A 19625-nucleotide genomic window follows, 5' to 3' on the forward strand; every position below is an offset into this window, starting at 1 on the left:
TTCATTGCTATTTTGGCTCTAATGTCACAAAATGTTAAACCAATCAATCAATATCTGCCTGGGTTAGAACAAGAACATTGCAGTAATTCTTCATGCAATTAAAACACATCAAGGCGTGGATCATACCTTTAAAACATTTTATATTTTTAACAAGTGCAGCTCTGTTGAGAAAAATAGCTTTGCATACAAATTTGCACCAATCAAAAATACAATACACGGGGCATATTAAACCCTTGCTTTAACAAGAACAGCATTCCAATGTAAGCCAACTGTTTTTTTTTTCCCTCCAAATACAAAACAGACACACAATTCAAATACATGAAAAACCACAAAAAGCTATTAAAACACGTCAAAAAGACTTACAGAATAAAACCCAAATGATGCAAGTCCACAACGTTGCCAAAAAGTGAACCCCTATTACAAGCCATTAGAGTCAATAGGCACTTGGAAACTACAGAGGCTGCAATATACTGCAACATAACGTCTCATCTCGTTACAATAAGTAAGATGGCGGTGCTCATTTAATGTTTTGCTTTGCTGGATAGAAAAACATAAAGTGACAACTAAGTGTCAACTTTATGTCAAACTCCTGAGAAGTGCGCACAGTGCAAATTGTGCCCCGATGCAAAAAAAACGGGTGTTTGATTCGGGAGACTGCACAACACCGAGTGTTCATTTTTCAACAATGCTGCTTAGTGGAAAAAGAAAAAACAAAAAAATACAAAAAATGAAAAAAAAAACCAAATCATCTTCATAGGCTTCTTGTTTTCGAGATAAATAGTTGCCACATTTCCTTTTGCTAGTGTTACTTACTTCTCCAATGTAAAGGCGACTTGTTTTCGGGATAAATAGTTGCCACATTTCCTTTTGCTAGTGTTACTTATTTCTCCAATGTAAAAATCAATCAATTAAAGCGCACATTTCAAAATTGCTCGAATGTAAAAATGATACTTGGTGATTATTCTTTTTGTTCATGAAGCAAGTCGTGCATCCGCAAGTTTCGTGAGACATATTTGTTTTCCTTTCTGGGTTGAAACAAAAACAAATGTCACTCGTGCAGATTTTTTGCTTAATCTCCCTTCAGTTGCCATGGTGACACTTGAGCGTTGTCCGCGTGACGCTAACGCTTCAAGGCAAGTCGCTTCCATCGTAGATGATGGGCTTTTCCATGGTCAGATGATAGAAGACTTTCTTGGAGATAAACCTGCGGGGGGGAGAACGTTTTCCGTTCAAACGGACGCAATCCCATTAACTTGTTTGAACAAAAGGAAAGGACGAATCACGCGCAGGTTTAACGCCTACCGTGAGAAAGAGTTGTCGAAGATGAGCGCGTAGGTTCCTGGCCGACGCACTTTCAGCTGGCCCTGAATTGTCTCTTTGTGGGAATTGCAGCGCGTCAGTGGAATGAGAACCTTGAAAAATGAAGAATACAAAAATGTTGGCTTGTGAAAAAAAAAAAAAAAATGCCGCCCTAGATCAGCCAATCATCAGAATCAAAAGCAGTCATGCATGTTAGACTCATTCTCGAAATTGTCCATAGGTGTGAATGTTAGCGTGATTGTTTTTTTTGTTTTTTTTGTCTATATGTGCCTCGCGATTAGCGCAAAACCAGTCCCAGGGTCTACCCTGCCTCTCTCGCCCAACTGCCATAGGCACCATCAGCCCAACCGTGACCCAAATGAGGACAAGCGCCGCAGAAAATGGATTGCTAAGAAACAATTCAATAATGTAGGTGTTTATGGATTATTAATGTCTCCATCCTGCATGTACGTCAGTGGCTCCAGAATCTCCAAGGGGGTCACATTCTGTGGAGCGTGAAAGTACACTCCTCTAGCAGAACATTAGGTACACCTGCACACAAGAGCTGAATCATAACTGTCGAAAGCCAACTATTTATTTTCATTTTAGAACATGCTTGTCGCTGTTGTTGGAAAGGTCTAGTGCAGTGCTATTACTACTTCTAGTGGACAAACCAGAATAAAACTAATAAACGTATTGTTACATTTTTTTTTTTTTTTTTTTTTAAATTTGTGCTATTTCAGGACCATCCTAAGATGTCACGAGATGGCGCCAAAATTCAGGCTAATAGGACGGTAGAAATGGAGAAAAGTGATACATGGCAGAATGTGTAGCAGAATGACACGTCTTGACTGAGAAGGGAGGAGCTCATTTTAGCCTGGGTTGTCAGCGGAAGTGACGGAGATCCCTCGCCGCATGCGTACGTGCAATTTCGTTGCAATTCGGAAATCAGCTTCAGGATGCAGGTGGGCCATGATTGGTGGTTACCTGAGCCCTGAGCAACTGTGATGTCATGATGCCACAAAAGTGGCAAAATGGCCGCCCCCTGAGATGGATTGTAAACGAGTGGATTTTGCTGCTAAAGTCATATTCCACAAACACAATATTAATCACAACGCCGTGTTTGGACTACTGGAGGCGCATAAAATCTATTATTAAAGAAAAAAATGGACTGGGGGTTGACTTCCTCTCTTTAATACATTTGTCATGTTGTTAGATAATTCTTGATTCCGACGCTTTCTATAATTGTGATGTGGTGGATTAGCGAGTAAGCCCCCACTGAATGCATCACCTTCCCAGTCACCTTGCACGGGGGGAGTGGATAAATAAATATATAGAGCATGCGTACCAGAAGTTAACCTGCACGCATCTACCTTTGATTGTTCCAACTGAGCTTCAGCACATTCCTGGTAAACCACACTAAAGGAGATGCTTTTAGGTTCGGAGGAAAACATCCAGCTGACGGTTGGCCCCGAGTCAGCCACAGCAACAGTCACCACGCTGTAACAGCTGGACTTGATGAAGAGTTCCCGCGAGCCGTCGCCAAACTGGGAAATATCCTCGATGCTGAGCGGGACGGCCATCCTGCAGGGGGACGGCCATTTTAATAGAAAAAGGAACCACCCAAAGTCCGGCGCGCCTCGACGTCGACGCTCACGTGAGTTCTCCCGACTTGAGGAGGTTGATCTCCGAATCCTGCAGGGTGGAAACGTTCTCCTCCGCTTCAACGGGGGTCAATTCTCCTACACCTCTGCAAAATCGTCACGCAGAAAGGGAAATCATGTCAGGGTTTCCACCCGTACGATGGAACCATATTTAAAGGTAAGGGCAAAGAGGGAGAGCTATCTCTAAAGATGACTAAAGATGAAACCCTTCAGGATTATGACTTGTGCACTTGGATGCTCCCCTTTTTTTTTTCTCCTGGGGCTTTCAGACAAATCTTAGCAGCCAATGATATATGCTCTGTCGTCATGGAGATGGCAAAGTTGTCATTACGTGTAACCATCGGGAGCCACCGATAAATACAGTGATATGCAGTTGAAAGCTCCTCGAGGAGCACGCCGAGAATACTTTTGATCCATTACGGTGCTCAAAAATGAACCCGCGTGACTTTCACACATTCACTTGGAACAGCTATATTATTCCGAGCATTGCGGGTGACTGTTCTCCAAGGCACATGTGAAACCAACAGGAAGAGCACAAAGCATTTGCGCAGGAGCCGGATGCTCCACTTCATGTCACCATGAATTTCAGATGGGGCTGATTAAGCCAATGGGTGAATGTTTGGCATTCTTGCCAGAACCCGAAGATTTCTCTCTTCCTGCCTGCCTGTTTTCTATTTTTTGTCCAACAAAAATAGCAGCGGGGTGTTCACAGCAGGAAACAATTGATGTCGTATCTCAAGCAACAGGGAACCTGTGTACTTCCAGCTATTCGACTTCCTACTGGGCTAAAAATGATAAGCCCTGAGCCGAGCCATACCAAGCAGAGCAAATCGAGTTTGTAAACACGACTACGATATACTTACATGTCCAGGGACCCGGGTGGCCTTCGCTCCTGCTCTCCCTCAAAGGAGCCGCCTGTGGTTTGTGAATTGGTGTCACTGTCATACACGCCATTGACCTCCTCTTCTGTGATGATATCAAAAGTGCCATCGTCAGGCTTGTGGCTCGGGTCTGAAACTGGGAGAGAACTTGAGGGTGTGATTAGGTTGAACAATAAATGATGGGAAACACTGCGTGGACCAACGAGACCTCGAATTAGAGTGAATCCAAATTCATCAAGAACAACCCACTAGGGTAGAGAAAATGTGCATTATAGAAAGACCATAGAAAAAAATAATAATAATTTGACCCCTCCAAGAGGATTTAAACCCATTTAAAATGATCATAACACACTTTTTAAACACACTTGTACACACACAGAAAGTTTCAGGCAACTGTGGCCTACAGCAGCTCCTGCGCGAGTGTTCTCATTGTGTTTTACGGTTCTCCCACCATTCAATAAGTTTAAATGTGTGTTCTGGAAGTGGTTAAGCAATGTTTTTTCCCCCCAAATGCTCTCGCCATATTGCATATTTTTGCCTATTGCAGTTAGGTCTGGAACATATCCCCCACAATAAAGAGGGCGTACTGTACCGTATTTTTACGGACTATAAGTCGCTCCGGAGTACAAGTCGCACCGGCCATAAAATGCATATAAAAGTAGAAAAAGAGATATATAAGTCGCACTGGAGTATAAGTCGCATTTTTTGGAGGAAATTAATTGTGCTCTTAGTACACATCGTTTCCACCGAGCTCCGATGGTAACATTTAGCTAACATTCACACATGTAGCATACAAGAAAGTTACGGTAAGATAACTTTAAACTCACCAAAACGGTTGTAGATGGATTAAATAAGTCTTTTATTTATCCCCGACCGTGTAGAATGTTTCCAAGTAGGATGTGAAATGATATACACTATACATGTTATTCTGCCCGTTGTAAAGTCAATATGTATGCTGACGTTGAAAAGGAAAGAGATACAATATAATGTGTTAATAATTTCGCTCCTGAGTATAAGTCGCACCCCCGGCCAAACTATGAAAAAGACTGCGACTTATAGTCCTGAAGATACGCTAATTGCTTTGTTTGGACTAAAGGCAAAAAGCTCAGTAACAATCTATGGTGGATAATGTCCAAACTACAGCCTGGGGGCCATTTGTAGCCTGCCATCCAATTTTTTTCTTGTAACCCGTGACAGATACTAAAAATAACTTCTGACATAGCTCGCAATGCTATGTTATAAAAAACTTGTTCTATTTTTCTGTATGCGCCCCTTGGAGGAAAAGATGTGGACGCACCTGTATGAGTTGTTGATTATCTTTAAAGATTAAAAACAAGAGATTGATTCATCACGTCAAGTCAGCTGTCACGCATATCCCTGCAATGATGTTGGCTGTCCCAGCTCGCCTCATACCTGTGACACCGGGAGTGGGTTTGTAAGGGGCAGGCTCAGGGGTGGAATGAGGTCCGGCTCCCGGTGGAGAAGGCAGCTGATCAGACGGGCTCAGCTCGGCGGCGGTGAAGCGCTCCACCACTTCGCTGTGTTGGCTGTAACAGTCCCTGCAGCAGCGCTCCTTCTTGCCGCTGTGTTTGATCATCACGTAGTTGTTGCTGCAGTAGTAGCAAAAGATGCGGCCGCAGAGTCTACAAAAAAAAAATAACAAATAGTTATCAGTGTGTCTTTAAAAGCGTCCTTTTGGGATGCTGGATGCCAACCTGCAGTGGTGTCTGCGCAGCCACCAGGTGAATTGGCCCTGACAGCCGAGGCAGTGAGTGGCGTCCTTGTCCACCAACCACCAGCGCTCCTCCGCTCGCAGTTTCTGCTCGAACTCCAGCGCATCTGACTTCTGCCACAAAGCATCTTTGTCCCTGAGGGGAAAGGAGACCACATATTAAAGGGCCCTCAATCATATTTAGCGAGATAAGAGATACAAGTTCAAAAGCACCATGCACGTAGATGCTAAACAATAGAGGACCGAGCATCGATCTCTGCGGGACTCCACACAGTCGCATTGTCAAGAATTACATAGTGCGACCAACACGTTTCAAGGCGTTCTAATAGCATGTTTTGATCGACTGTGCCAAAAGCGGCGCTAAGATCGAGTGATAATAGTATTTTGGTGTCCGTAGCTAGGGGAAGGCCATTCGTCACTTTAGCAAGGGCCGTCTCAGTTGCGTGGTCGGCTCTAAATCCTGACTCAAGGAGTTCAAATCGATTGTTTGTGGCCATGTAATCATGAAGCTGTTGAGCCGCAACTTTTTCAATACTTTTTGCAACAAACGAGGGATTATTACGGCCTATAATTACTGAGACTCTCGGGGTCGATGTTTGGTTTTTTTTTTTGTTTGGTCAAATCGGATTGGGCAATCAAAATACAAAATTCACATATAAAGCTGACAAAGAACAAAAGGTGTAGACTGAAGCCGAGGCTTATAAGTTCTACCCCTTTCACATAATATCAAACCATCACATTTTTTTTCTTATATGTTTGGTGCATGACAAAATATTCCTGTTGCAGCTTCAACTGCTTGGAGATTTAATACAAGAATTCGATCAAAACTTCAGCCTTCACAATGATAATACTCGGAGAGATAACTGTATGAAAGGAAGAAGCACAGCGCATCATAATGCGATCGCTTCCCAATATTGTTGACAACACGAACGTAACCGCAAAGAATCTAATGTGCAGGCAGGTGAAGCTGATGTCAACGTAATCGTGCATAGGAGAAGTGGATTGTTTTCACAGAATACGGCAGGTGTAAAGTAGCCCATGCCACTTGGGGAACAACAGTGAGATCGCGTGGGCAGACCCGAGAGGAAGTGATTAACAGAACCACTGACGTTCAGTGTTCATCTTTGCCGTACGTGAAAGCCTCGCGGGCACTGGGGCAACAACGGCTGCTGACGGCAGGATAAAAAAAGCGAAAGCTTCTATTCTCTTTCACTGCCTCCACCTCTTGCATCCTGCTCCCGTCTTCATCAAAGAGCCTGCATACAATTCCTCGCATTCAAACAAACCTCGCCGCCTAGCACTCGGCTCCTTTCCGCCTTTCCGGTGAGGGGAACAAAATCTGCTCACCCGAGAAAAATGTGTTCAAACACAATGCGAGCATCAAAGAAGAGGGAACTGCCAATGACTCGGCAGTCAGCTTCCGAACCGATAGTGACGCCCCTCACGCCACTTCAACGGCTACTCTTGACTAATCTTGATTAAACTAAGCACCACCAAAAAAAAAAAAAAATAAACCAGAATGCTCCAAGTACCACGATAATGATAAACCTTAAAATACAGTAGCGTAGTAGGGCTAAGTGCTCATGAAAATAATACTTCTTTGAGCATGACCACTAAAATTAAATACAACTGAACTGTACTTGGGTAGTCAATTTTTTCATGTGTCACTAGTACCAAGTACCCAACTTTGAGAATCACCGCTTTGGGTGCTACCTTATGAGCTCTATGAGCCGCTCCTCCAGGTTGACCTTGGTCCTGGTGAGGTCGTCAATCTCGGCTGTCATCTTCAGGTGCTGACTTTGCTCGGCATCTTGGGCAGCGCAGAGTCGCCGCTTCAAGTCCTCGCATTCGTTTTTTGCGGCCAAGTGTGAGCTTTGGGCACTGAGCAGGAAGAAACACGTTTCGAATGAGCAAGCCAGCATTACGGAGAGAAATCCGCTCAAACCTGCTTAGCGCGTCTCTTAGCTGCTGAATGGCACCGTCGCTCTCACGAACGGTGGCTTCGGTCTTGGTGATGTGAGCGTCCTTCTCACCGCTCAGCTGCAGGTACTGCTCATTCTCAGCCTGTTACGAACGTTAGCAAAAGAGCAATTAGCGCGGATCATGCAGTTCAGGCCGAACCTTTATTTGTGGAACGGTAGTGAAATTCATGGAAAAAACATTTGTCATTTTCTTTTCTTTTTTTTAATTTGGAAAACTATTAAAGGGGGAATCAACCCAAACATATTTTTTCAAGAATAGTTGAAACACGGCATTCTAATTAATTTTGCGTTTGTGGAATAAGAGTTAAGCAGCAAAATCCACCCCTTTTTAGCCGTCTCAGGCGGCGGCCATTTTGTCATTTCTCTCGACTGAAAATGACATCACAACTACTCAGGGCCAAGCGAACGATTACGGCCCGGCTTCGGAAAACAGGTCAGCCGTGATTGGTCGTTTGATGTCGTTTTCCCTCGACAGAAATTACAAAATGGCCGCCCCCGGAGACGGCTAAAAACGAGTGGATTAACTCTTCTCCCACAAACGCGATATTTATCAGAATGCCTCGTTTCAACGAGCGGGCCCGCGTAGAACACATCCGTATTGGCCACGACAGGCCAATTTTAGATATCTATTCATTCAATTCGGGCAACTACAGCCCTGAGTTGAACTCTTCTACCATCAAAGTAAGCTCTACATCTCATTAGCGCATTAGCGGAATGCGAGACGACGTCTCAACGCATTACAACTGAATGCTAAAGGAGGGGCGCAATTATCTCGCAGGGGCATCGATGGTGCAGGCAACGTCTGTTTTCGACTCGCAGTGGAGTCTCGCGCTCCACGGCAGTAATTGGGTCAGCCGAGGCTTCCTTTGACTTGCGAGTGCACCTTCAAACATCCACACGTGAACTCCCCGGAGAATGAAGATGCCGTGCTACTACTAAACGAGTTGTTCGATGCCGACAGAATACAAACCTCCAGCGCCCGCGCTCTTTCCTGCAAACGGGCCACCTTCTTCTTCTCCTCCCGAAGCTGGCTTGTGGCCTCCGCTAGCTGCTTGTCCGCATTCTAATAAGCACGATGAGTGAATCAAGGTGGTGTCAAAACAAACAGGGGTGCAACGTTTTTGGGGGGGAGGGGCTAAGTCACCTTCATCTGGACTTGATGGTTCATGCTCTCGGAGCTCATCTGGAACCTCAGGGACTTCATCTCCTCTTGGCTGGAGAGCTTGAGGTCCCGCAGCTGGTCGCCGCTCTTTTCCAGCCGCCCTTGAAGTTTGGCCATGGCCTCGGGGAGTTTCTCTTTGCGGCGCAGCTCCCCTTCCAGCCTGTCGTTCTCAAGCTGCAGCTGGCCCACGCACTCCTCCAGGCGCTCGACTTCGTGCCTGAGTTCCTCGATGGCGGCGGCGTCGTCCGCCCGGTGCTCGCCGGCCTCCTCCTTCTGGGCGCTCAGCTTACAGATGGTCATTCCCAGCTCGGCCATCTCCGTGTTGGCCCTGTGCAGGGCTTCCCGCGTTTCGGTGTTGTCCAGGGCGAAGCGCTCGCCGTCGGCTTTCAGGGCGGACATCTCCTGCCGGAGGGCGGCGGCGGAGATGGAAAGCTCGGCGTGGGCGGCCATCTCTCGGTCGCGCTGCTCGGTGAGCGCTTCTTCTTTCCGCTTGCACTCGACGAGCTCGGCCACGTGCTTCTGGTTCAGGGCCTCCGTCTGGACTTTGAGCTGCTCGGTCAGAGCGCGGAGCTCGTCTCGCTGGGCCTCGGTCACCTCCAGCTGCGCTTGGCACTTGAGCTTCTCCTCCTCCGATCTCTGCGAGTTCACCTTGAGGTTGAGGATGTCCGCCTGGAGCCTGGAAACCTCTCTCATGCTGACCTCCAACTGGCCCTCCATCACGCTCATCTTGACGGCCACTTCCTGGTTCTCCTTAGCCCGGACGGCGCTTCTCTCCAGCTGACACTTCTCCATCGCCTGCTTCTCACACGTCACCGCTTCGATCATTTCCGTGCGCTTTGCGCAAGCTGCTTCCGCCTCGGCCTTTGCCAACTTCAGCTCCTCCCCCGCGGCCTCCAGAGTAAGCACCCTGGACCGGACCTCGCGAAGGCGCTCGTCTTTAGCCTGGAGCTGCGCCTCCGCGGCCCGCAGTCGCTCCTGAAGGCTGACTTCGCGCTCGCGCCAGTCCCCCAAGCTCTTCTCCAGATCGCCGATCTGCCCGTGGGCGCTTTTCAAGTCGGCCCGCGTGCGCACGAGAGATTCTTTGACGGAGTCCCGCTCCTCTCTCAGGCTCCGGTTCTCCTCCTCCAGCTGCTGAGACGAAACATCCGACAGCTTGGCGGCCATGCTGGCTTTCTGCAGACTCTCCTCTAGTTTGAGATTCTCTTCACGCAGCCCCTTTTCTTTTTCGCCCACGGTTATCTTGGCATCGTCCAGCTGTCTCCTCAGTTGCTTCCCAGAAGCCCTCAGGGATGCCAACTCCCCTTCGAGCACTGTCCGGTTCTCTGACAACTCCTTCTTAAGCTCCTCGTTCCTCTTCGCCGAGTTCAGCAGTTTCTCATTTAATTCCACGAGATTGGCACACTGTTTCTTGTAGTCTTCGATCTTTGCGTCCCGTTCTCGAAGGCAACTCTCGAGGCTGTCGAGCTTGGAGGTCAGTTGGTCCCGCTGGGCGCTCAGGCTTCGGTTTTGATCTTCAAGACGTCGCAGCTTTTCGCAGCTGGAGCTCAGCTCGGCTTCTTTCATCTGCCACCGCTCTTTTAGAGAAGCCATTTCTCCTTGTAAAGTCTCCCTCTGGCTACCCAAGCTTTTGTGCAGCTCCCCCCGCTCCTCCCCTGCCCTCCTTTTCACCTCCTCCGCCTCTTTCTCCTTCTCCTCCAGAGATGTTTGGAGATCCTGCAGCTGCCTCTGCAAGTCGCCCGCCTCCTTCTCCCTCAGCCTCACGGCGCCTTGCAGCTTTTCAAGGGCGTGGCACTTTTCCTCTACTTGGGTCTGCAATCTGCCTTTCTCCTCAGACGCCGACGCAAGTAGCGCTCTGAGCTTCGTTTCGGCATCCCTTGCCGCCGCCTCTTTAACCCTCAGCTCCTCCTCGGCCCTTTCCGTCTGCCTCCTCTTCTCCTCTGCCTCGGCAACTGCCTCCATCTTGCCCTTCTCGGCCTCCTTCAAGCTGTCCAACAGCTCGTGGATCTTCTGCGCCGAGTCAAAGTAACTGGCCGCCTGCTGGCCTTTCTCGCTCAGAACCCCGTCCAACTTGGCCAGCAGCTCGACGTTCTTCCCCTCGGAAGCCGCCAGCTTTTCCCGGAGGAGCTTCCGCTCGGCCTCCGTGGCTTCCTCTACAGTCTTGAGCTTTTGCACCTCTCTGGAAAGCCTCTCGTCTCTCTCTTGCAGGTCCTTGAGCTCGCCCTGCAAACCTCGTCGCGCCTCTTGGGCGCTGAGCGATATGTCCAGCTGCCTCTGGAGCTCCACCACCACCCCCCTGAGCTCCTCGGCCTCCGCGCTCAGCTGCTTCATTTTACCGCGGAGTTCCTGCTGCCTCAGGTCGGAGCGGTCCAGCTCCAGACGAAGGTCCTCGACGGTGCTGGCGTCTTCGCTGCAGGGAGGGAGGGAGTCGTTCAGGTCGTTCAGCAGACCCGGACCGTAGTCGGGGCTGGAGAGCAACTCGGATGCTTGCTAGAGGTTTGTGAGGAGAAACAGACAAGAAGAGACAATGAGAGCGCAAGTCAACCCAAACATATATATTTTTTTAAGAATGTGTTGTATGCAGGCCCACTAGTTGAAACAAGGCAATTTGATTCATATGAAATATGAGTTCAAGCAGAAGAATCCACCCGTTTTTAGCCATCCCCGGGGGCGGCCATTTTGTCACTTTTGTCGACATCACACACCCCCAGGGCTCAGATAACGGACCAATCGTAGCTCAGCTTCAGAAAACAGCTGAGCCGTGATTGGTCGCTATCTGAGCCCTGCGCAACTGCGATGTCATTTTCAGTCGACAGAAGTGACAAAATGGCCGCCCCCTGAGATGGCTAAAAAGGGGTGGATTTTGCTGCTTAACCCATATTTCATATGAATCATATTGCCTTCAATTAGTGCGTCTGCACAGAACGCATTCTTCAGTCATGCTTTATGATGAATTATTTTTGTCGTATTCAAGTTTTGTTTTCTGAATCCCGACAAATTGGAGGCCAACCAGCCTACTGGAAAAGATTTCGCTTGACTTCCTATCGCTTACCTGGGAGTAACTACTGGCCAGACTGTTAATACTGGAACTGCGACTGGGAGGTTTCCACGTGTGTCCAGGTGAGCTTGCACCTCCCAGTGTCCTCCTGTTGAAAGTTGCATTTGTGACGACCTCAACCGATCATTCATTTCCAAGCCAGAAATGCTTGGAATAAAAAGCCCAGCTTTTGAGTTTGTCCTTAGCTAAACGCTTACCTCGCAAAAGTGGGCCAGGAGGCATCGAGGTCATAGCCCCTGGAAGCGACGTCAAAGTGAATGTCGTTGAGTTCGTACAAGTGATTGATGATATCGACACTGAGGTGAGGCTTCAAGAACGGGCTTCTTGCGTAGTACCAGTCACTGCGGGGACAAAGACACACGGTGGCCAATGCGTGAAAAAAAGACCAAAAAAAATCTGCCCAATGCTACTATTATCACTACCAGTTTTTAAGGCCCCCTTTATAACTCTTAATTTTTTATCTGACATGAATGGCAAAAAAAATACTCTACCCATTCAAACTTTGTTACTTAATAAACCAGTGGACTGACTTTACCGTCCTACATTAGCTCTACAAATTGCCTGTTTTTTCACTCATAGGCAGCTCTCTGGTTTTGATGTTGGTTACACCTCTAACTTGGTATGCCTTTTACAGACAAACCCGAAACTGAGCCGAGACAATTTAATTGAACCTTCATTGTAGTAACACACACACCTGGCCAACAAAACACAAGTGTCAGTCCCGTCCCAATGCCTTTACTTGAATTAAAAACCGGGACGGTTAAAAAAGCTAAGATGTGCATCTTGACCAGATGTAATTACCTGGAAATAACACTTCCGCTGATCTCTTGTCTCACATTCATCTATTTATGTTTATGTTTATAAATCTTTTCGGTCTTGCAGCTGTTATCCAGTTTGCTGCAGTCAAAAATAAATAATCGTGGGCCAATAAAGGCGATTCTACTGCAACCGCTGTGTCTTAATTACTGTCCACAATTGTTGACATCCAATCAGAAGTTGTACCTGGTGACTCGCTGGTTCATGAGGCACTGCTGCAGAGTGTCCGCCAATCGCTGGTGCACAAGGGAGTAACGAACGAACGCCCGGCCCTTCCCTAGCGACGTCTTCAGCTGTCGGATGGGGGAAAGGTTAGAGGTGGAATATCTTCAATAAACCAAGAAGTTGCGCTTCCGGTAGCTGTCATGCAAATGACAATCCATCATCCTCTCGCTCAACTCCGATTGAAATCGCTTTACGCCACAGGACATGAACGCAATCAGCAAGCGATCCATCTCGTATGCACGTGAACCGACTCATTTTAATTCGGTGGCGTGAATTCCGCCCACCTTTGATTTGACAGTTTTTAATATCTTCTAAACAGTTCCAAAAAAAAACGATTACAAGCCTCATTAAAAGTCTTCATACCTCCGATATGGATTTGACAAATCGAATGCCATCGTTGGAGCCTTTCATTTTAGCCAGGCAATCAGTGAAGTAATCCCAGTAATCTTTCTTTGTACCGAGGAATGTTGTCTTCTCCTTCTGGTCAAACTGAAAGACGACAGAAGTGACATAGTTGTCGTAAGTCATTTGGAATGACATTATTACTGAGAATATCACACCGCATACGATTACGATAAGAATTGCAACACACACCTGGAGCAGGTACTCCAGTTTGTAGGAGAATTTGTGCAGGCTGGTGCTGTCATCTGTGATTGGCTCTCCGTTTTCCTTGAACTCTTTAGCAAGCTCCCCAACTGCCTCTGCAATTCCAAAGAACAAAAAAATAAGAATTTATTGGTGAACAAACAACACAACACATACACTTATGTAATGTATTTACAGTGGCGAACAAATGCATTACACCGGCGATTCCCTAATTGTGGTATTAGTACCACTAGTGGTACACAGGCCCCCCCTAGTGGTATGTGAAAGAATCACTGCCTAAGTAGAGTTCAGTTGTATTTAACTTTTTGGACCATTTGCATTGAATCTTGATTATTTCTATTTAGGTACAAATTTCATCAGATTTTAATGTGCAACACATTTTAATTCAATTGTTAAGTTCATTTTTTTCTCATTTTCCCACATTTACCGCAATGTTAAAGTTCAAACTGTACCTAACTACAGCGACTTCCAATAATGTTAAAAGTACATTTTAGGAATAAAACCTATGCCTTGTTTTTGAATTAAAACTGCCTACTACAGGAATACTCAACTACGGTATTTCAATGATGGTCATTATCGTGGTACTTGGACTGCCAAATGTTTTTGGAGGTAGTTGGTGTAAAACGTTTGGCAGAACCACTGCATTAGACCAACGACCAGTAATTAAAAGAGTGAATTGAGTTTGAAATTCCTCATTCCAGCTCCAAAAGGGTCAAATGTCAAGATCATCACTGGAAATGTAACAGTCTGCATTATTAAAACACTTGTGGCACAGGCACAGCAATTAATGCTTTATGGCTACCAGTTCTTCTAGAAAAGCAACATGTTCCATTGAGATAGTAAACTTTGCCACATTCTAAGTTAGTTACAAACCTGTCCGTAAACATTTCCCATGTATTATAGCACCACGGCAGTCCAACATGTCCACTCCGCGTGCATCGTCTACTTGCCTCGTATCCAGCGCAAAAATCGGAAGGACACGTGCGCTGGGTGTACCCTCAGCACACGCTCTTTGTCTGGCTGCATGCTGACACAGACTTTGCCACTTTTCTAAACAGACACTAAGTCACATCCACCGGCCAATGTTTTGGGAGTTTTTGAACCAGAAGAGGTGAGATGAGCTGGATCCAGGCATGCCGTGGAGAGTCATAGTGTGACGGTAAAGCTTTGTGACTCTCCTGTTGCTTCTCCGCTGTCACACATGTCAGGCCACAACTGTCCAATGCTGATCTATTCACACACGCGCACACACACATAGAGCTGATGGCGTACCATGCAGATCTCGGATAATCCTCTGGAGCTGGCTCTCCCCGACCGTAGACCCGGCAGCCATGGCCCCACCGCTCCTCCTCCCTGGAGTCACGTCCAGTCTGCTGAATCAGAATATTTACACTCAGCACAGTACAAAAGACAGACTGAGAAACTTTTGAATCGGATACATGCATGCTTTTTTTTTTTTTTTTTTTTTTTTTTTTAACTTTATATGCTGTTTTTCACGCAGTCGTAAAATAACATGACATGATTTGACTACATTAATCTGGTGCCACAAGAGTAGTATGTCGAACATAATTTCATGATAAACACTGGTTGTAAAATACTGGACGAACAGAAGCTGGCCGTGCATTTCGTAACTGGGCCTTAATTGGGGACTTAGCTAACTTAATCCCCCTGTTAATACCACTACTATCACGTCACAATAATAGACACCATCAATACTATACAAAAATCCAATAGAACAGGAAACAACTGTGCCACGTACATCATCTGGAGCACTTCTGAATCTAATATTTATTTGTTAATATGACAAAAACATTCAAAATGGAAATACTATACATCATACTCAACAGAGATTCTAATTATTAAATGTATTAATGTATACAGATCGCTGCAGGTGTGTTTTACGAGTCGAAACAAGTTTTGCAGTGGCCAACCAATCAGAAGATGTAAAAATGCAGATGTCATCGAGGGCCAGCGTTATGGCCCTGTGAGGACGAGTGTGAAATCTAATTGGTAAAAGAAACAGTCCCATTGCTGATACAGTTGAAGTTGCGTGGGCCGGCACTAGCGAGTCTCAAAGCCATGAGCAGATTAGATTGCGCATAGCGTGAAATCTGACTGCACAAAAAAAAAAAATCAATATCCATATACTGGAAGAAATGCAACCAAGAGAAATGCTACGAAATGTAGGTCAGCAGAGAAGGCCTCCGACGCTCTATCACTGTTGTACAGCAGTTAATAGCAGTTTTATGAAGCTTCACTTTCAAGGTTGATTCCCACCATGCTAACAATCAATTATGTGCTTCATTGAATTGACGTAAATGTTTACGAGACTTATTGAGGTTATAACTACTTTAGAGGGGGTAAATTAAACATAAATCGTGTATAAAGAGGTATTATAAAGTCTAAGCAAGTGATAGTATAATGCCAATGTAAACTAAACCTTATTCATGTTTTACTACATTATAGTGCATTTCTTACCAGTGCCACTTTAAGAGCAATGGTACGATGTATAACGTTTGCTAAAAGCAAACTAGGTTAATCTCCGGCGGCTTTGTTCAACTTTGACAATATATTTGACCCCTCGAGCAAAAAACAAGTGTCATTAAGAACATCATCTATTATATTTCGATAACAAAACGGGTTGAGAAAACATTTAAAGCTCTCACAAGCGAGGCGTTTTCGCCGACTTGACTAATAACTTGTAACTTAGCTTTAAGACGGTAAACATTCAACAAGCATTCTTGACAACACTTCGCACATAAATAAAAAACGATATTTTAAAATTTCAAACATTCTTTTAGACATTTGCTATTGGCGGAATTAGTAAACTTGAACGTACTTTTCAGCATATGACTCATGTCCATATCAGACCAGCTGCGCTGTGTGGGATCAACTCGGAGCAGCTGGTGTGACTGACACATGTCCTTATCCACTCACAAACCAAGATTTATGCTCCCGACCAATGGTTTTGTGGAAGATAGGCGGGATGTAATGACCAACAAGGTTGGTTGTCGTCCGCGTGTAAACACTGGCGTCATGTGATCGCTGGCATCGAGCATTGTCCTAGTTTTCGGTTGCTTGCTTTGACGGTTTCACTGCTATCGAAAATAACAAGCAATATAGCGGTGCCCTCAATTTATGCTATTACAATTCTATAACATATTATTATGTATATATATATATATTCAATGATAAACACAGGCAGGATGGGCTTTTGTTTATTTCATTCCTGACGTCAGAAATGTCTTTGTTTACAATTTTTTTGTCATCGTGTTAAATGAAATTCTATACGTCAAAACTAGGAGAGGTATCTGAACTCGATATCGGTGATATCGGTGGTTTCGGTGAAGTCGTGTCCTCATATTTTCAGACCCACAACTACGATGGCACAACAGGTTGAGCCACTAAAGCAGAAGAGGAAATATACCCTAAAATAAAATTGATGCAGCCTCAAAGTCCTCTTTGAATGACCATGAGTGAAGAGCGACTAACAACAGTCATAACAACTTCAGGTAGATTAATGTTTTGCTTCATATTTATAACTTTTTGAATGATTTTACGATTTTATCGTGCATATATCAATTCTGAAAATATTCAATAGCTGCAGTCGTAGATTGGGAATTTTGCCATTCAGCTCCTTGTTAGAGAACAGCAAGTTGCGGAAAAAGTACTGGAGCATTCAAATCAAGCACATCAGTAAATGTTTTTGTGCATTTTGGGATCCTCTCGAAATTTCTCCCAATATACATAACTTTGTGTGAGTAATGTGTAAAATAGATTTTTTTTTTTTCATTCTTTTATTCCACTGTACTGAAAAATATAACGATAACTGTTGCTAGGCACAACAATGAATGACTCAGACATTTCCTATGACTACGACTATGAAGATGAAGTATGCGAAAAAGGCGAGGTGGTCCAATTCGGCTCCATTGCGGTTCCCGTTTTCTTCTCGGCCGTGATCACGCTGAGCCTCGTCGGAAACCTCCTGGTCCTCGTCATCCTGGCTTTGTACGAGAACCTCAAGTCCCTCACCAACATTCTCATTCTCAATCTGGCCGTGTCGGACCTGGTCTTCACCGGCGCACTCCCCTTCTGGGCCATCTACCACATGTGGGGCTGGCTCTTCCACGAGGCCCTCTGCAAAATCGTCACTTTTGTCTTCTTCGTCGGCTTTTACAGCAGCGTCCTCTTCCTGACCGCCATGACCGTCTACAGGTATCTGACCGTGGTCCGCCCGCTGTGCGACCTGAGACCGAAAGCCGTAACCGCAGGCGTTCTGGTGTCCGCCCTGCTGTGGATCGTCAGCATCGGGGCGGCCGTGCCCTCGCTGCTCTTCAGTAACGTCGTCTCCATCCCCCACAAGGACAAAACCTCCCTGGGCTGCGAATACGAGGACGACCTGTGGGCAGCGGTGGGGGTTTCCCAACAGAACCTCTTCTTCTTGGCGGCCTCCGCGGTCATGGCGTTCTGCAACTGCAAAATACTGGGCAGGATCACAAGAACCAGATCGCACACCAAGAGCCGAGCGGTGAAACTCGTCGTGTGCATCGTGGCCGCCTTCTTCCTGGGCTGGGTGCCGTACAATGTGGTGATCTTTCTGAGACTTTTAGCTAACCAGCTGGTTCCGCCTTTTGAAGACTGCGGCGTAAGTATCCGACTCGATTATGCGTTTTACGTGTGCCGGCTCATTGCCTTCTCCCACTGCTGCATCAACCCGATCTTTTACGCGCTGGTGGGCGTGAGGTTCAGGGGTCACTTGAAGACAATGTTCTGTAAGATATTCAGAGAACCGATCCCTGTCGAGACACAGCAGGGGAGGATGCAAAACTTTTACTCGCAGGGATCAATGTATTAGATGGCGTTAGAATTCATGGTTAGCGTCAGGGAACATGGTTTGGTTTGTTTTTGGATTAAGGGTTAGCTTAAACTCTCACGGGGCGGCCATTTTGTCACTTCTGTCGACTGAAAACGACATCACGACTGCTCAGGGCTCAGGTAACGACCAATCACGGCTCAGCTTCAGGAAACAGGTCAGCCATGATTGGTCGTTACCTGAGCCCTGAGCAGTCGTGATGTCGTTTTCAGTCGACAGAAGTGACAAAATGGCCGCCCCAGGGATGGCTAAAAACAGGTGGATTTTGTTGCTTAACTCTTATTTCACAAACGCAATATTTATCAGAATGCCTTGTTTCAACTAGTGGGCCTGCTGGGAACATATTCTTGACAAAAAGTATGTTTGGTTTGACTTCCGCTTTAAGAGTGTAGTTAGTTAGGGTGAGGTAATTTGGAGTAGGGTGTACATATGTATAAAAATGAACCAGTTGGATCACTACTGTACAGTTTTTCTTACACAATCAAATGTATCCAAACAACAGATGGTATGACAACACATTTAGTTTTACATTTTAAAAAAAATATATATATATATGTGTATTTCTACAAACACGATCTCAGTTGTCTATATTGGTGTGTAGACTCTGAAATGATAGATGACTGTATTTACTGATCAAATATACTGTATCAAAACATATTTTATTATTGTCTAAATCATTTGTTTGCAAATGAATCATAAAGATAACGCAGCTCAGTACAAAAAAAATATATATATATCCACTGAAATCAAATCAAGAAAAAGGAGAACCTTTGTACAAGGGGAGGAAATTCAGTTGTATGCTTATTTCCATGCTACAGCGACACAGGTGACCTTCGCATACATGCAAAGTGCAGTCCTGCGTAGATGAACAAAGTACATTAATAAACTTCCCTTTCACACAAAGAATTGGTCAAACTTCTCTTTCCTGCTGCAGGTAGTGTTTCTTTGAACGTTTTTTGTTTTTCTTGCAGTGCATCACGCTGCTATATTAGCTCATCACGCTGGAAAATGTTTCCACGTTCATTGTAATATCACACTTGCCTTCGATTGGTTTTGGGGAATTAAACCAATTATAGCCATGAAATTAGTGACATCCACATCTTAATTACCGTGTCTTCAGTTATTGCTTATAATGTAATGGATTGGGAGATTAGGGATAAATTAAACGGGCGGCGTGCTCGGAAAGTATTCATTTAGTACCGCGTCTGAGTGGTGGGCTAAGTTATTTGCAGACTTATCAGCCCAAAGGAGACTAATTTACACACCGATTTTAACTCAAAATCCATGAAAACGTGCCTTGTGATCCCCAAAATAATTTATTCATGATTGT

At 45.6% G+C, this 19625-nt stretch overlaps 2 protein-coding genes across 4 annotated transcripts; one reads left to right on the forward strand and one right to left on the reverse strand.

Moving 5' to 3' along the window:
• Positions 1-123: 123 nt before the first annotated feature.
• Positions 124-16320, reverse strand: fyco1a (FYVE and coiled-coil domain autophagy adaptor 1a). 3 transcript variants are annotated; one of them, XM_086047444.1, is made up of 18 exons: positions 16262-16320; positions 14695-14795; positions 13411-13517; positions 13180-13305; positions 12778-12884; positions 11973-12116; positions 11770-11863; positions 8703-11207; positions 8529-8621; positions 7522-7640; positions 7290-7457; positions 5560-5712; positions 5258-5487; positions 3827-3929; positions 2957-3049; positions 2673-2883; positions 1303-1412; positions 124-1204 (listed from the first exon to the last, which is right to left on the reverse strand). In XM_086047444.1, the coding sequence occupies exons 2-18, from the start codon at positions 14753-14755 to the stop codon at positions 1129-1131; spliced, it is 4500 nt and encodes a 1499-aa protein (XP_085903570.1). In that variant the 5' UTR covers positions 14756-14795; positions 16262-16320; the 3' UTR covers positions 124-1128. The 3 variants fall into 3 exon arrangements, with proteins under 3 accessions (XP_085903570.1, XP_085903568.1, XP_085903569.1); XM_086047442.1 differs by having other exon boundaries at positions 3827-3980; XM_086047443.1 differs by having other exon boundaries at positions 3827-3980; positions 14695-14792; positions 16262-16310.
• Positions 16321-16945: 625 nt separating this feature from the next.
• Positions 16946-18400, forward strand: xcr1a.1 (chemokine (C motif) receptor 1a, duplicate 1). The gene has a single exon (XM_086046320.1). The coding sequence runs from the start codon at positions 17270-17272 to the stop codon at positions 18275-18277; it is 1008 nt and encodes a 335-aa protein (XP_085902446.1). The 5' UTR covers positions 16946-17269; the 3' UTR covers positions 18278-18400.
• Positions 18401-19625: the final 1225 nt, after the last annotated feature.

The sequence above is a fragment of the Filicampus tigris genome, chromosome 12 (assembly GCF_054856515.1).
Source record: "Filicampus tigris isolate MCC_2025a chromosome 12, RoL_Ftig_1.0, whole genome shotgun sequence".
NCBI classification, from domain to species: Eukaryota; Metazoa; Chordata; class Actinopteri; order Syngnathiformes; family Syngnathidae; genus Filicampus; species Filicampus tigris.

Coding starts and splice junctions, on each gene's coding strand:
- fyco1a (XM_086047442.1), bottom strand. CDS start 14,755: ATGGCTGCCGGGTCTACGGTCGGGGAGAGCCAGCTCCAGAGGATTATC. Junction 5,488..5,559: donor CTGCGCAGACACCACTGCAG/GTTGGCATCCAG, acceptor TTTTTTTTGTAG/ACTCTGCGGCCGCATCTTTT. Junction 1,205..1,302: donor TTCGACAACTCTTTCTCACG/GTAGGCGTTAAA, acceptor TCCCCCCCGCAG/GTTTATCTCCAAGAAAGTCT.
- xcr1a.1 (XM_086046320.1), top strand. CDS start 17,270: ATGAATGACTCAGACATTTCCTATGACTACGACTATGAAGATGAAGTA.